The sequence below is a fragment of the Oncorhynchus clarkii genome, chromosome 12 (assembly GCF_045791955.1).
Source record: "Oncorhynchus clarkii lewisi isolate Uvic-CL-2024 chromosome 12, UVic_Ocla_1.0, whole genome shotgun sequence".
Taxonomy (NCBI): Eukaryota; Metazoa; Chordata; class Actinopteri; order Salmoniformes; family Salmonidae; genus Oncorhynchus; species Oncorhynchus clarkii.
The window spans coordinates 48,691,328-48,707,265 of NC_092158.1; the positions used below are offsets into that span (position 1 = coordinate 48,691,328).

The 15,938-nt window shown below is 38.9% G+C and overlaps 2 protein-coding genes across 11 annotated transcripts in view; both read right to left on the bottom strand.

The window, feature by feature from the left end:
• Positions 1 to 11,010, bottom strand: part of LOC139420761 (general transcription factor II-I repeat domain-containing protein 1-like) — a 52,418-nt gene extending 41,408 nt beyond the window's left edge. For 2 of the 7 annotated variants that reach the window (XM_071170978.1, XM_071170977.1), the window contains exon 1: positions 10,083 to 10,178. Coding sequence is in view for 5 of the 7 variants with exons in the window: in XM_071170973.1 (XP_071027074.1) it covers positions 7,918 to 7,997 (80 nt within the window). In the remaining 2 variants the exon portion in view is untranslated. Of the gene's footprint in view, positions 1 to 7,917; positions 10,682 to 10,942 lie in introns of those variants that run through there. The other 5 variants (XM_071170973.1, XM_071170975.1, XM_071170976.1 and 2 more) reach the window with 5 other exon arrangements.
• A 554-nt stretch (positions 11,011 to 11,564) lies between these two features.
• The window catches only part of LOC139420762 (CAP-Gly domain-containing linker protein 2-like), a 74,208-nt gene continuing 69,834 nt past the window's right edge, over positions 11,565 to 15,938 (bottom strand). For 2 of the 4 annotated variants that reach the window (XM_071170981.1, XM_071170980.1), the window contains one exon: positions 15,053 to 15,136. In XM_071170981.1, the coding sequence (XP_071027082.1) occupies positions 15,053 to 15,136 (84 nt within the window). Of the gene's footprint in view, positions 14,728 to 15,052; positions 15,137 to 15,938 lie in introns of those variants that run through there. The other 2 variants (XM_071170982.1, XM_071170979.1) reach the window with 2 other exon arrangements.

The window sequence follows — 15,938 nt, forward strand, 5'->3', positions numbered from 1 at the left end:
CATGTAATATGCTAATACTCAAATCCGTCACACACATGCGAAAGTAGCTAATTACGATAAGCCTTTGTCAGCCAATTAAAGATATCTCTAAATATTAATTTGAATCTCTTCATCCTTCATTTGCTCTCCTTAGAAGGTAGCTCAGCAAATAACTGTAGAGGTTGGAATTGTCTAGGAATTGAAAGAAAAATGTACCCAAATTCCGTTTGCTCCTGATTAGGCCTAATTTCGAATTTAGGGCTGGCACGGAAATTGTATAATCGTGTAACAGGCGATTATAGATGAAGATCATCATAAATGCTTTATGCTTTTTTGTGTATGTGAAACGAACATCTGACTGAAGACAGGGACCTTAAAAATAGTATGGTCATGCTACACTGAGTGTACAAAACATTGGGAACACCTTCCTAATATTGAGTTGCACCCCTTTTTCCCCCTCAGAACAGCCTCAATTCGTCGGGGCATGGACTCCACAAGGTGTCGAAAGCGTTCCACAGGGATGCTGGCCCATGTTGACTCCAACGCTTCCCACAGTTGTGTCAAGTTGGCTGGATGTCCTTGGGTGGTGGACCATTCTTAATACCCATACGAAACTGTTGAGCGTGAAAAACCCAACAGCGCTGCAGTTCTTGACACATTCAAACCGGTCCACCTGGCACCTACTACCATACCCCGTTCAAAGGCACTTAAATATTTTGTCTTGCACATTCACCCTCCGAATGGCACACATACACAATCCATGTCTCAATTGTCTCAAGGCTTAAAAATCCTTCTTTAACCCATCTCCTCTCCTCCATCTACACTGATTGAAGTGGATTTAACAAGTTCCTAATGTTTTGTACACTCAGTGGATATCTATGGATGGGATAGACAGGCATTCCTGTGGTTGAGTCCGTTTCCATGGTAACAATGTGATTAAACTTTCTCGTTCTTTGTGGAAACAAGCAAGGTGTTGTAGCAAACAAGTCTTCAGTTGAGCCCCCCCGCATTCAGGAGCGGTGGAAAAGAGAAAAAGTGCATATTTTATAGCAATGACCGCAGTCATTTGGCTGACAAATAACAGTCACCCAAAATTCCATGACCATAACAGCCCTAAATGTTCAATGTCATTTGGGAAATGGACAGCCGTGTAGGAGAGAACTCATAATTGACCCTTTGCTAAATCCCACCCAATCAATCACAGTGCTCCATTGGATGGCAACTGTTACAAACTGTTAGCTAGCTGCATTGGCCACCATTGAAAATGCTGCTAATGCCAGTTAGCCAGTTAATTATACCTTGTTTTCACCAAATGTATGTTAGCTAGCTAAGTTCGCTATATTATGTATTTAACCCTCATCTGCTGTCGACATCAGGATATAATTTGAGAGCATTCATTAGCTCCAAAAGTGGTTAGTAGCTACATGCTGACAGTGCATTCAGTCATCCAGTGGCTAGCCACACTAAAAAAAATGTTTTTACCAGGTTCCAGTGAAGCAATTGTTATAACAGTCCACCACAACATATCCGAGAGGCTCCTGATTAGCAAAGGTTAGTTTGTGTTTTATTTTCACCGAGTAATAAAAACACAGTCTGAAATCATTCTGAGGGGTTTTCTCCACTAGTTTGAACGGGGAATTGGGCTTCCCAGAAAAATGTTGTCCGAGTTGTCATAGGGCAATGTTCCAATGACGCTGATATTCCGATTTTTTACTTTAAAAAGAATGTCAAACAAAAACCATTGATTGCAAAGTTAAACAAACCATATAATTCTATTCACACTGATTACTTTTAACAATTTCCACTGAAAATGTAACAAACACATTTACTCAAAAAACTGTGCAGATGTATAGTTTGATAACAGAATGATGGTAAAATCTCCCTCAGTTTATGTGACCACATTTTCCAAAAACTCTTAAGTATCTACTCCAAATTTAAAGATGTCTGTAGAAAGAATGGAGTGTCAGCTATGATATGACACCTCTATTTTGTTTATTGTAATACAGTAACTGAAGTGGATTAACACCCAGTAACAGAATGATACAGAAACACTATACAGAAATGCATAATTATGAATATCATATTCTTCATGGTGATGTATCCTAAATAGGTACACAGAAGGTAGAAACATTTCCTAGCCTCCTTTGCATGTTTGGGTATTATTCTACACACTGGCTATTACAAGACCAAATGTGGTTGGTCCGGAACAAATTTGTACCAATCATAGACGTCTGCTTCATAAGTTTGAACATCACAGTACAGCACAGTAGAGTACAGCACAGTAGAGTTACTGTACTGTTCTAAACTCTACTGTACAGTACTATACTCTACTTTTCTTTACTCTGCTGTCCAAACTTGTGAAACAGTCGTTTATGATTGGTTCAGATTTTGACTGATCAAATTTCAACTATTTCTCATCGTCTGATGTCGGTCGGTGCTCTGTGGGTGAGAGGGCTGGTTACAGTATGGAAAGAGAGGGGGCTCATGGGTAGGTGTCAGTAAAAGACAGAGAGAGCTGACATTAACTGGAGCGAGTGAGATAGAAGAGAGACAGGGGGAGAGAGAGATGGAGCGGTTGTCCAGACATTTTTCACACTCGTTTTGACCACCACAGGACAGAAACAGAAAGAAAACATTGTGCTGAGCATAACAGTATGTTAGTGGAAGGGGGGATAGTAGCAGGTGACCCAACTGGTTTGTGACTACTATAAATTCCCATGGTAGCCAGTTCAGTTGCAGTAATTCTGTTACAGATTTTTAAGGGTTTATGTTACCAATTTGGTAACAGAATGACTTGTTTTAATTACTTAATAAATAGAAAAACAAATTGTTATCACAAAAACACAAACTAATTGGTAGGTCTACCTTTACTTGTTACTTTTGTGAACTTTCATTATCCTCCCTCATGAAGGAGAGAAACTATAAAATATCTTAAAGATATGTAGATTTTTGGTAACACATTGACAAGACACTAGGCTACATATTTTTTTTTTTAACTTACAGACGGAAAATAATTTCTGAAAAACAATATAAAATGTTGATATTAGTTGCCAGGGTTTTTAACATAATTGTGGTTTGATGTATTTCTAATAGATTTTAAGACTTTCCCTGCTAGATGTTTTCTAAGACCACCTTTCCATCTGTTTGAACAGAAATCAAAGCCTTTACTTATTCCACATTTTTAGGATGGAACATTTTTGAAAAAAGTGTATACAGTGTATGTCTTAAAATAAATAGACTCAGCTGTCATCTGACACCAAATTTGATGTGCACCTATGAACTTCACGTTGCTCTTGCTCAACAGTAACCAAGGGGGTGGGGCTTAGAAAAGGGTCAATTAGTCTATTTGCAGGGGAGTAGGCCTAACATTCATCACAAACATGTTAACTGGACAATATAATCAGTGTCAATAGAAAGTCAAGGAAAGAATGGGTAAATAAAAGTGGGATGGAAAGAGTGGGGCATATAAAAAGAAGAATCTCCCCCCCCCCCCAATCCTAATTCCAGGCACTGCGTTCTCATGGCAACAGCAATCTGCTCCTTGGAAACTAATCTCGAGGCATTTGAACAATGCAGCTCCGGCCTTTAATCTCTCCAGACACTGGGAGTCATTATCCTAGCCTCTCAGGGCAGCCCCAAACCATAGACAGTGAGGGAGGGCAGAGAGAGAGACAGTCTCAACTGCACCAATATGCCTGTCTGAATAGGGCCGACCCCTGAACCAACAGCAAACATAAGCCCCTTAAACTATTACACCACCGAAATAGATGGCCTCTTTCACTCCCATCTTTAAGGCAACAGAGGCACACGAAAAATTGAGAAGGGGGGCACCGTCATTTTGTTCGCAGCCAGAGAAAGCCACCACCAGTGAACTCAAATGAAGTGTTTTCTGGCTGGCAGTGGTTAGGCTACTTCAAATGCAATGTCACAAGTACAATGTCAAAACAAAGAGCATGGAAATTGACACAGCCACTGATGTTGAGATGGAAAAATGCAAATGAACCAATATGGTTCCGGTTCCAATTTCACTTGTTGATGTCAAACACAATTATTAATGAAGGTGCATGTGACTGAAAAAGCTTTAGGTTTGTTGCTTTGGTAATTTATAATATATATAGGAATACAAAAGGGCTATTCTAAAAAAAAACATTGCCATCTTTGACCTTTGGCAAGGACAAAACAAAAACAACTCAACTATTTGCAATTGTAGCCTCTCTTGCCTTACAGCAAATCATTTCAGACTGTAGCCCAAATATAGCTTAGTCTTACAACATTTATGATACCACCAGACTACAGTACCTAAAATGTTTTGCCTGTGCCTTGATTGTGAGATAAACTAGCCTCTACCTAAGAAACAAAAAACAACCACAACAGTATGGCTACACTTCAGAACACTTCCCTGGTATGAGAGTAACGCCTTGATCTTAAAATGATAAAATGCTGCTCTAGCTGCCATGCTTAAATGCTCCAGCTAATGACATCCTAACCCATTTGAGTCCCCCCAGGAAGCCGGCACTGTTATTTCCTTCATGTCATGTAAACCTCTGCAGGCTACAGAGGGCTAAGCTGATCCTTTACTTGTTGAATAATTGCCCAAGCATTATTTAGCCAGAGTTATTAGGCTACAATGTACTCAGAAGGGGTATAAGGGTTTTCTGAGCTGGTTTTGCACTAAGAGGCTTGTGGCACTCGCTGCCATTGATACACAACACTTGCTTATACCCCTTAACAAGCCATTGCGGTCCGGAGACGTTTTGAATACCACAACTGTATCTAAATTGTTAGGCTCAGTGCTGATCAATGACTTTTAATGAATTATGTTTATCTTTGGCATGCCAGGCATGATCCCAGAGGCTGTAGACGTGCATCAGCTAGGCTATTATGCCTGCGTTGTGGGATAGGCATAGCCATGAGTCATTCCTCTGCTCAGACATTGCTGACGCATGCCAGATCTTATAACACCTGGATAAGTATTTTACGTATCAGCTTACCACATCATATGGTATAGTAGTCTGGTGCCCACCTGCAGTCGATGACGTTGCACACATTGGTTGATGATTGCTACGTCTGAGCAGGGGAATGCAGTTTGGAGATCCAGCTAGTTCTGGATTAGTTCAAATACACGGAACAACTGAGGTTCACAGTTCACAGGTTCATCTTATGGTCATGATGCAGCAGTGTGTAGGAGGGAGATTCCTAGATGTGAGAAGTGTGCAGGAGGGCATGAGACAAAGGAATATGTAGTATTAGTGGGGAAAGCTGTGCATGTTAACTGTAGGGGTACCCATATTGCTGGAGATCAAAAGTGTCCAGCAAGAGAAAGACAGGTCAAGGTTGCCAGGGTCAGAGTAGCAGGGTTCTATGCTGGACTCTTTTTCTTTTTTTACAAGGAGCACACGCGCACCTAAGTTGAAAGCTGTATGCGCACACAAAGAAATTTAGGAGCACAATGACAAATATTTGAGGTAATAAAGCTAGAATTATTACTTGGGGCATCTAAATTTAAAAAATCCAGGTTGCACAGCTAAAATATGTAGGTACATATGTGAGTAAAATGGTAGCACTATATACCCCCAAGTAGTACAGGTGTCATATGAAGAGGCAGTGAAGAGAGTAGTAGAGGAAGATGGGTCCAGAGAGAGGGATCCTAAGAAGTTCCCTGTGAGTAAGGGGAGGCCAATTGAGAGTAGTAGGAATAACGTGCTTCAGTAAGGTTTCCACTAGCTACCACAGCCACAATGTCAACATTGGCTATATTGTAAAAATGCATAAAAAGTACAAATGTGTTCTTTGATCTTCATTTAAAGGATATGCACAAGGTTATCAGTGTGATTAAGGTTAGGTTTAAAATCACATTTTAAGAAGAGAAATTGTAGAAAGAAGATGGGTATATGACTTTCTGACTGTGGTAACTAGTAAGGTTGGCTTCTTACATGCTGACCAAACCGACGCACACATGCATGTTGATTTTGTACACCCACACCAGACACGAAACCGACACGCAGATTGAAATATCATAGACTCCGAAACAATTATATTAATTTGGGGACAGGTCGAAAAGCATTAATAACATTTATGGCAATTTAGCTAGCTTGCTGTTGCTGGCTAATTTGTCCTGGGATATCAACATTGGGTTGTTATTTTACCAGAAATGCACAAGGTCCTCTATTCCGACAATTAATCCACAAATAAAACGGTAAACTGAATTCCTTTCTCGTCATCTCTCCTCCTTCCTCAGGCTTCTTTTTTACTTCTTTGGACTTCATATGGCGGTTGGCAACCATCTTTACAATGCATTACTACAACCGACTGGAGTGTGGACGTCAGTTCATCTTTCAATCACCCACGTGGGTATATGCTCCTAAACACCAATGAGGAGATGGCACGTGGGTATATGCTCTTAAAAACCAACGAGGAGATGGGAGAGGCTGGACATACAGCGCGTTGAGCGTCACAAATAGAACCTATTTCTATTTTAGCGCTTGGCCACGCAGACGCTCGTGAGGCGCGCGGTCAGGGTGTGTGCAATGATTGAATAACATGTATGTGTAAATGTATTTTGCAGCGCTCACGCATGTGAGCTGTGTGGTCAGCTTGAGTCAACATACCTGGTCAAATAAAATACAAAAATAAAAGTAATATGCACGTTCAGTGGCACTTCGAAACTATCTCCTGAGAAGGTCAAATATATTAGAGGTCGAGTGATTATGATTTTTCAACGCAGATACTGATAATTGGAGGACCAAGAAAAGCCGATACCGATAATTGGAGGACCAAAAAAGCTGATACCGATTAATCGGCTGATTTTTAGATATATTTGTAATAATGACAATTACAATCATACTGAATGAACACTTATTTTAACTTAATATAATACATCAATAAAATCAATTTAGTCTCAAATAAATAATGAAACATGTTCAATTTGGTTTAAATAATGCAAAAACAAAGTGTTGGAGAAGAAAGTAAAAGTGCAATATGTGCCAAGTAAAAAAGCTAACGTTTAAGTTCCTTGCTCAGAACATATGAAAGCTGGTGGTTCCTTTTAACATGAGTCTTCAATATTACCGGGTAAGAAGTTTTAGGTTGTAGTTATTATAGGACTATTTCTCTCTATACCATTTGTATTTCATATACCTTTGACTATTGGATGTTCTAATAGGTACTTTAGTATTGCCAGCCTAATCTCGGGAGATGATAGGCTTGAAGTAATAAACAGTGCAATGCTTGAAGCACAGCGAAGAGCTGCTTGCAAATGCAGGAAAGTGCTGTTTGAATAAATGCTTACGAGCCTGCTGCTACCTACCACCGCTCAGTCAGACTGCTCTATCAAATCATAGACTTAATTATAATATAATAACACACAGAAATAAAAAATAAAAAATAAAAATAAAAAGTCTAAATACTGCTGTTACATTGCACAACCTTCAATGTTATGTCATAATTATGTACAATTCTGGCAAATTAATTACAGTCTTTGTTAGGAAGAAATAGTCTTCACACAGTTCACAACAAGCCAGGCGGCCCAAACTGCTGCATATACCCATACTCTACTTGCACAGAACGCAAGAGAAGTGACACAATTTCCCTAGTTAAAATAAATTCATATTAGCAGGCAATATTAACTAAATATACAGGTTTACAAATATATACTTGTGTATTGATTTTAAGAAAGGCATTGATGTTTATGGTTAGGTACACATTGGTGCAACGACAATACTTTTTTTTCCGCAAATGCGCTTAATGCATTAATTAAATCACCCGTTTGGTGAAGTAGGCTGTGATTCAATGATAAATTCAGGCACCGCATCGATTATATGCAACGCAGGACAAGCTAGATAAACTAGTAATATCATCAACCATGTGTAGTTAACTAGTGATTATGTTAAGATTGATTATTGTTTTATAAGATAAGTTTAATGCTAGCTAGCAACTTACCTTGGCTCCTTGCTGCACTCGTATAACAGATAGTCAGCCTGCCACGCAGTCTCCTCATGGACTGCAATGTAATCGCCCATAATCGGTGTCCAAAAATGCTGATTAACTTGAAATCGGCCATAATTAATCGTCCATTCGGATTAATCGGTCGACCTCTAATACATATGTAATATAACCATTATTCTGCATTGTGAATTGATGTGGAATTGTATGTTTATTTTCTTGTTGTTTAAAAGGAAAACTGACTTAAAAAAAAGTTTCAACATTAAATGGAAGATTGGTGAATTACAACACCACTAGGCTGCATTCAAAACAAATCTCCCTCATCCCCCCGCAATTTGGCAGAGACTCGAGCCTTTTACTTTCAGTTTTGGTCCACCAGCTTCAAACAACTGTAAAAACTATATTGTTTGTTATTGAAAACAAAAAGACATTTCACAGCAATGTTCTCACGCAAATGGCAATTGAGCAAACCGTGTAGAAGTTTTAGCAACCAGGAAATGACAGAGTGCTTTCTACACTGGCCACTTGACCCGATTTCCCTAGACAACAACAAACTCAAAACAGTTTTCCCCATTTTGAGATGCCAGACCAGCGGGAGAAATCAATAGATGAATATCACAACACTGGTGGGTAAGTAAGACTGTGAAACACTATCATTCCACTATTGATGCAGATATATTATGGACATTTTTAAATTTACAATCCAAAAATTCCTAAATATCCTATGTGTAGCACCTTAAAGTAAAATTGTCCATTTGTCACATCCCTACTTGTAACATTTACTGAGGTAGCCTAGCGGGATCTTTGGGCCAGTAACCACAAGTCCTCTGCCAGGCACATAGCGATTTACAGGAGCAATTAGAGGTATGATAAGAGTGTCTACTAAATTAATATAATTTAGAAAATTGTGGCATGGCATAGGTTACTGTAGCTAGCTGCTTTTACATCATGTCTCAGGTAATGCATGCATTGGGTAAACTGCATGTGAAGCTTGTTTGAGGTGAACTTCAGTGATATGTTCATGACATGATAGTAAACTAGCTAGTCAGCAGATTAAGACCCTACCGTTACACTTGTTTACACTGAGCTGCACTGGGTCGAAAACATACCTCAATCCAGTGATTAGAAATTGCATTGTGCTCCGATTTGTCCCATTATCCTAACTGTTACACACGGAAGATTGAACGGACTGCTATTTTTTCTGGAAAGCTGCCTTTTCATCCTCGTGCTAGCTAGCAGTACCCACAGCAGCCATTGTGTGCCATTCCACAACAAAGGAGCTGATTGGCTGGAAAGGCAGTGGTGGCTTCTACAATCTAGCCCTAGAACAAGGGCAGTTTTCCAGTAAAATAGCAGTATTTCAATCGTATTAATGTATCAGTTTGGATATAGGTCAAATTTGCATAACAGTGGCACATCCCATCCCTGCAGGTACGTTTTCCGACCTATATCTCGTGCCTGCTCCACATTGTCTTAATCTAACAATTAATACCGTCGACCCCAGTGCAGCTCAGTTTAAACAATCATAACATCAATTGGGTCAGAATCTGCTGGCTATAGTACACTGGCTAGCTACACGCCCTACTCCAGGTTAGCTACAATGGGGAGTTTTGAATCCTGACTGTAGCTACCTAGCTAGCTATGTAGTCTAACTACCTAACGTTAGCTACAGAAGAGTAGTTAGTATCAATGCAAAAAATAGTGGATGAGATTGGGAAGAGAAAACTGCACGACAGTTGTGAAAGTGTTTTTCAACCAATGTCTATGTGGACTGCCTGCTAGCTCGCTAGATCACGTTGACAAGATTGAACAAAACGCTTGAGTCTAATTTAATTAGCTAGCTAAACTGGCTAGGTAGCTAACCAGTAAGCTTTCACTAAAGTAAAATGGTTGACGTGCTCTTGAAAAATGTCTTAATTTATACTCAACACACAAAATGTATTATGCCACCCGTTTTAGCTAATAACAGGCAACAAAAACAATGACCGGATAGCTGGCTAGCTAGCTAAATTCGCTTTCTTACTAACGTTAGCTAAACCATCCGTGCGAACACCCAACCAAGACTCGTCGTACATCATTCTGCGAAATTATGTTGCTCGGTTGGCTGTACACATATCAAATACACAATTTAGCAACATAACAACATACAGTTTTGCCCATACCATTGTCCGCATCTAGCTAGCTAGCTATGGAAATAGCGAGAAGGTTCAATCGAGCTGGCCCATCTCCTCCCCCAGAATTCTAATCTGTAATTTCACAATTTGTACAGTCATAAAAAGTCACGTGTATACAAAAGACACGGTTTTATGTTTGAATGTTGATAAATGTTACAATAACATGATGCATACCTTACCAACATCAACGTTTAAATTGTTTTACACTGTCAATCCCGGAATATGGTTATTCCCCGTTTAATCCAACCGAAATTGCTGGGTAGAATTCCCATCTAAAATCTAGCATTAATATCGGGGTTTCGAAACCTTGTAATCTGAAGCATTACTGCACAAAATTCGTTAGCAAAACGTTATCACCGAGATTATTTTTCTATTTCCCCCGTTTTTTCTATTTTCTTTAACAGTGGAGTGTGTCCCGTTTCTTTGTTCTGTAGCTAATCCAGTAAAATTGAAACTCATTCGCCTCCACTAATCCCGGTCCAACTCAACAACAGCATCTATTGGCTGTAATTTACATATAGCTAGGATTAAGGAACCTCTGGGAAACCATGGGGGGAAACTCGCATGGAGAGGGTCGTGAGTTAAACCTGTTGTAAAAACAAACAAACAAATATCACACTCCGCATTAAACATTTAACTAAATAACTAAACATTTAGACTTGACTGTACAAAAACTGGTCTTAAAACTAATTGGGACTAATATAATGTATTATAAAGGATGATTATATATAATGGACAATGTATTATTTGGTAAATTAATTTAGATGCTTTTTAGAATTGACTCAACTATAGTGAAAAAGGAACACCTAAAATATACAATTTCAACATGTAATATGATAGTACTTTACCTCTGTATATCATCAAGAGTTGAATTGTGAACTATTTTGGTCAGCCACCTGAGCAGTGCCCAAACTGCCCCTTTGCATGTGATCTAGCTCACTTCATATCCTTGGTGACATTGGCCAAGTGCATAAATCATGAATAGCAGCCTACTTTGCCCCTAGTGTTTGAGTACAGTATTGTACTGTGTCTGGTCCCACTTTTAGAAGTACATTTCTGAACACCTTCACAACATTTCTTGCTGCACTTTTTTGGGCTTCACAGCCTCTATCATGGCAAATTTCCCATGAAGGATACATCACTTCCACAACTGAGCCAAATGTTTATTGTGACACCATTAGTCACCAGTGGGAGCTGTGTGTGTGTGTGTGTGTGTGTGTGTGTGTGTGTGTGTGTGTGTGTGTGTGTGTGTGCCCATGTCCAGCAGGTAAGAAAACTACAAACAGGATTTATTTGTGAGTGAGAAAATGTTAAATGGGTGTTCAATAAAGGCCTAATCTCAGTTAACCCAGAGCTAAAGCCTTACGTAATTGGTCAGCTGCTCATTACGTAGTCTGCACACGACATGAATAAATGCTTAACACGTCAGAAAATATGTCCACATGAAATAAAACACCATAATCCTTTGCCCACATTGTTAACATTTAATGACTCAATCTCAGAAATCATTACAGCATTAAGGGTACGAAGTGTTATCTATCTGAAAAAGGCCATATACAATATCCAATGACAATTTGTAGCTTCAGTTTCACTGACCAGAGGCCAGCCCTACACTTTGCCCATGAAATGTCAATCCCCAAGTCTTACATTCCACATTAGTCACATCAAAATAATGTTCTCCCAAAGACAGAGTCTGCATTCACAATGGTGCACTACTTTAGACCAGAGGTAGAGCCCTGGCCAAAAGTAGTGCACAATACACAGTGAGCTCCAAAAGTATTGGGCCAGTGACAATTTTTTGTTGTTGTTTTGGATCTGTACTCCAGCACTTTGGATTTTAATTTATACAATGTCTACGGGTTTGAGTGCAGACTGTCAGCTTTAATTTGAAGGTATTTTCATCCATATCGGGTGAACCTTTTATAAATTACAGCACTTTTTGTACATAGAACCCCGATTTTTAGGGGACCAAAATAATTGGGACAAATTTACCTATATGTGTATTAAAGTAGTCAAAAGTTTAGTATTTGGTCCCATATTCATAGCATGCAATCACTACATCAAGCTTGTGACTCTACACATTTGTTGGATGCATTTGCTGTTTGTTTTAGTTGTGTTTCAGATTATTTTGTGCCCAATAGAAATTAATGGTAGATAATGTATTGTCATTTTTATTGTAAATAAGAATAGAATATGTTTCTAAACACCTCTACACTAATCTGGATGCTACCATGATTACGGATCCTCCTGATTGATTCATGAATAATGATGAGGGAAAAAGTTAGATGCATAAATATCATACCCCCCAAAAATGCTAACCTCCCCTGTTATTGTTATGGTGAGACGTTAGCATGTCTTGGGGGTATGATATTTGTACGTTTAACTTTATCACTCATCATTATTCACAATTCATTCAGGATTAGCTATTCCATATTCATGTAGAAGTGTTTAGAAACATATTCTATTCTTATTTACAATAAAATTGACTCCAAAAGGACACAAAACAATCTGAAACACAACCAAAATAAAACAGCAAATGCATCTAACAAATTTGTAGATTCACAAGCTTGATGTAGTCATTGCATGCTATGAATATGGGACCAAATACTGAACTTATTATTAATATTATTCTTACAATTTTTTGTTGTTGTTGTATTTTACCCCCCTTTCTCCCCAATTTCGACATTGTCTCATCACTGCAACTCCCCAACGGGCTCGGAAGGCGAAGGTCCAGTCAGGGGTCCTCCAAAACATGGCCCGCCTAACCACGAATCTTAACACCCGCCCGCTTAACCCGGAAGCCAGCCGCACCAATGCGTCGGAGGAAACAAGGTTCAATTGATAACCGAGGTCAGCCTGCAGGTGCCCGGTCCACCACAAGGAGTTACTAGAGCGCGATGAGCCAAGTAAAGCTCCCCCAGCCAAACCCTCCCCTAACCCAGACGACACTGGGCCAATTGTGCGTCACCCTATGGGACTCCCGATCACGGCCGGTTGTGATACAGCCCGGGATCGAACCCGGATCTGTAGTGACGCCTCTAGCACTGCGATAATACTTAACATTTTACTACTTTAATGCACATAAGTGAATTTGTCCCAATACCTAAGGTCCCTTAAAATGGGGGGACTATGTACAAAAGGTGCTGTAATTTCTAAATGGTTCACCCGATAAGGAAAGAAAATACCGTCAAATTAAAGCTGACAGTCTTCACTTTAATCTCATAGTTATTGTATCATTTCAAATCCAAAGTGCTGGAGTATAGAGCCAAAACAACAAAACATTTGTCACTGTCCCAATACTTTTGGAGCTCACTGTACGTAGGAAATTAGGGTGCCATTCGAGACGCAGCCAGAATATCATCTAATCTCCCAAGAATACAGTAATGGACTGCATTTAGAATCTCCCTGTTGGCTTGTTCAATAGAGATAATAACATTTGGAAGACCGTAACGTATCAATTCTGTACATTGTGATTAGTTGTTTACATCCAGAAGGGAGGGATCATCCAGAATGGAGGAAGCAGTTACAGTAGGTCTCCATCCCTAATGGCACTCTATTCCCTATATAGTTCACTACTTTTCTGGTCAAAAGTAGTGCACTATATTGGTCATAGAGTGCCATTTGGGACAAGCTTTGAATGTTCCATTGTTTGCATTGTGCTCCAAACAGCCGTTGAGTGGCCTACTCGAATCAAAGGACAAAGTGATCCCAAGGCATTGATCTAGGTTGAACTTTATTTAGATAAATGATCAACAATAGGAAGTTAAGACTTTCTTTTTTCATTTCTTTCCCCTCACGTGTATGAAAACACTACAAAGTGGTATGGTTTCCCACTATCCAGTAAAGCCACAGTGGAATTAAGGATTACTTAGTTCAAATGAGTAAACCATTAAACTGATAGCTATTTGGTGCACATACGGCACCAAGTTGCATTGGTTCAGTTGACTAAATACACAATTACAGTATGCACAGGTTTCAGATAATGCAGCTATATTCATATGTAGATACAACATCAGCTTAAATCCAGCAGCATCCCCGTTTCATTCACATGTTCACTACAGAGCATGTTCGCTATGAAGCAAATGGAACGTCACTGGTCAAATCAGTTACAGTAATCTAAGAAGGATTAAAAAAAAGAAGTGTGGCAAATAAATAAAACAAAAAGTGATGGATTGAGGCCAAATTCTTAATCTTTGTTTTCAATCAGACACCAGAGTCATTTCATTCTCTGGAGTCACAATTCATCCTTCAAGGCTCATAGGGTCACGATCTTTAATAAACTAAGATAAAAGGTTATCTCATGCCCAAATGTCCAATACCATCCTTGGGTATGTAGGCAGGGTATGTATCAGTTTTCAAAAGTCATACCTATAATTCTTCACCTCTGTCAACTATTTTACAGTATCTTCAAGCTGTCTTAAGTTTGGCTAATGGGTGTTTTTCTTTTTTGCAACAGATGAATGTACATATTGAGATAGAGAGACATTGTTTTGGTAGTAACTGTAAACAGGAAATGTTGTCTGGAGTCCAGTGGCGTGCTAGTCCCAAGTCATACTGACTTCTTCTTTTAAAATGTACCTCTGTATTTCCCCAATTCAAGATGAGCTCTTCTTCTCCTATATCAGTGTTGTTCCTGGGGAGCAAGCCATCAAATTGAAGAAGCTCAAATAATGTGTCAAATACATATCAGTCAGAGTGTTAATTTAGGGCAGATTATGCCTTGTTTTAGAAGAAAAAGCATTTTAAATGGAGATTCTCTATTGAGCATGCTTTTAAGTCTAGAAATAGTCTTTATCTGTGTTAGGTAAACCGGCTGTCAATGTTGTATTTATGCAACTCATTGTGGGAATGGCAATAATGGCATTTAGTAAATCTCTAGACAGTGAGTAACTAACTGATCTATAGAGTTAAGATAAATGTAATTGATATGACATACAACATGTGTGATTGATGTGCTATTATGATGAATTAATACCTACATCTTGAGTAAAGGACGAATTCTGTTGATGAATTCCATTGGCTGAATTTGCACCACCATGCACCTGAAAGAGAATCATGAAAGAAGCGTGCATTTACACTATTCAAACTCATATATCCTGACTTTTGTAACGGTACCACTTTATATTAAATTACACTGAAACCATGTATTTATGTGGTTGTTACAAAGGCAAGTACAGTGTAATTGCAGTGTTGTTAGTACTTTGTTACATGGTACATACACTGTTTGCCGTTCAAGAAACACGTTTTTTTAAACATTTGCCAATCAAACTCATGTTACCATTGTGGGTAAAGGTTTCTGTGACAAACTATCGCAAGGAGATGACAGTAGTGGAAAAAGTACCCAATTATCATACTTGAGTAAAAGTAACGTTACCTTAATAGAAAACAACTCATGTTAAAGGAAAGTCACCCAGTAAAATACTTGGGTTTAAAGTAAATGTAATTGCTTAATGTACTTAAGTATCAAAAGGAAAAATATGAATAATTTCTAATTACTTATATTTAGCAAACCAGATGACACGATGTTCCTGTTTTTTAAATTTACATATAGCCAGGGGAACACTCCAACCCTCAGACATCATTTACAAACGAAGCATTTGTGTTTAGTGAGCTCGTGAGATCAGAGGCAGTAAGGATGATCAGGGATGCTCTGAATTGGACCATTTCCCTGTCCTGCTAAGCATTCGAAATGTAACAAGTACTTTTGGGTGTTAGGGAAAATGTATGGAGTAAAAAGTACATTATTTTCTTTCAGAATATAGTGGAGTAAAAGTTGTCAAAAATGTCAATAGTAAAGTACAGATACCGAGAAAAAAAACCCCAGACTTAAGTAGTACTTTAATG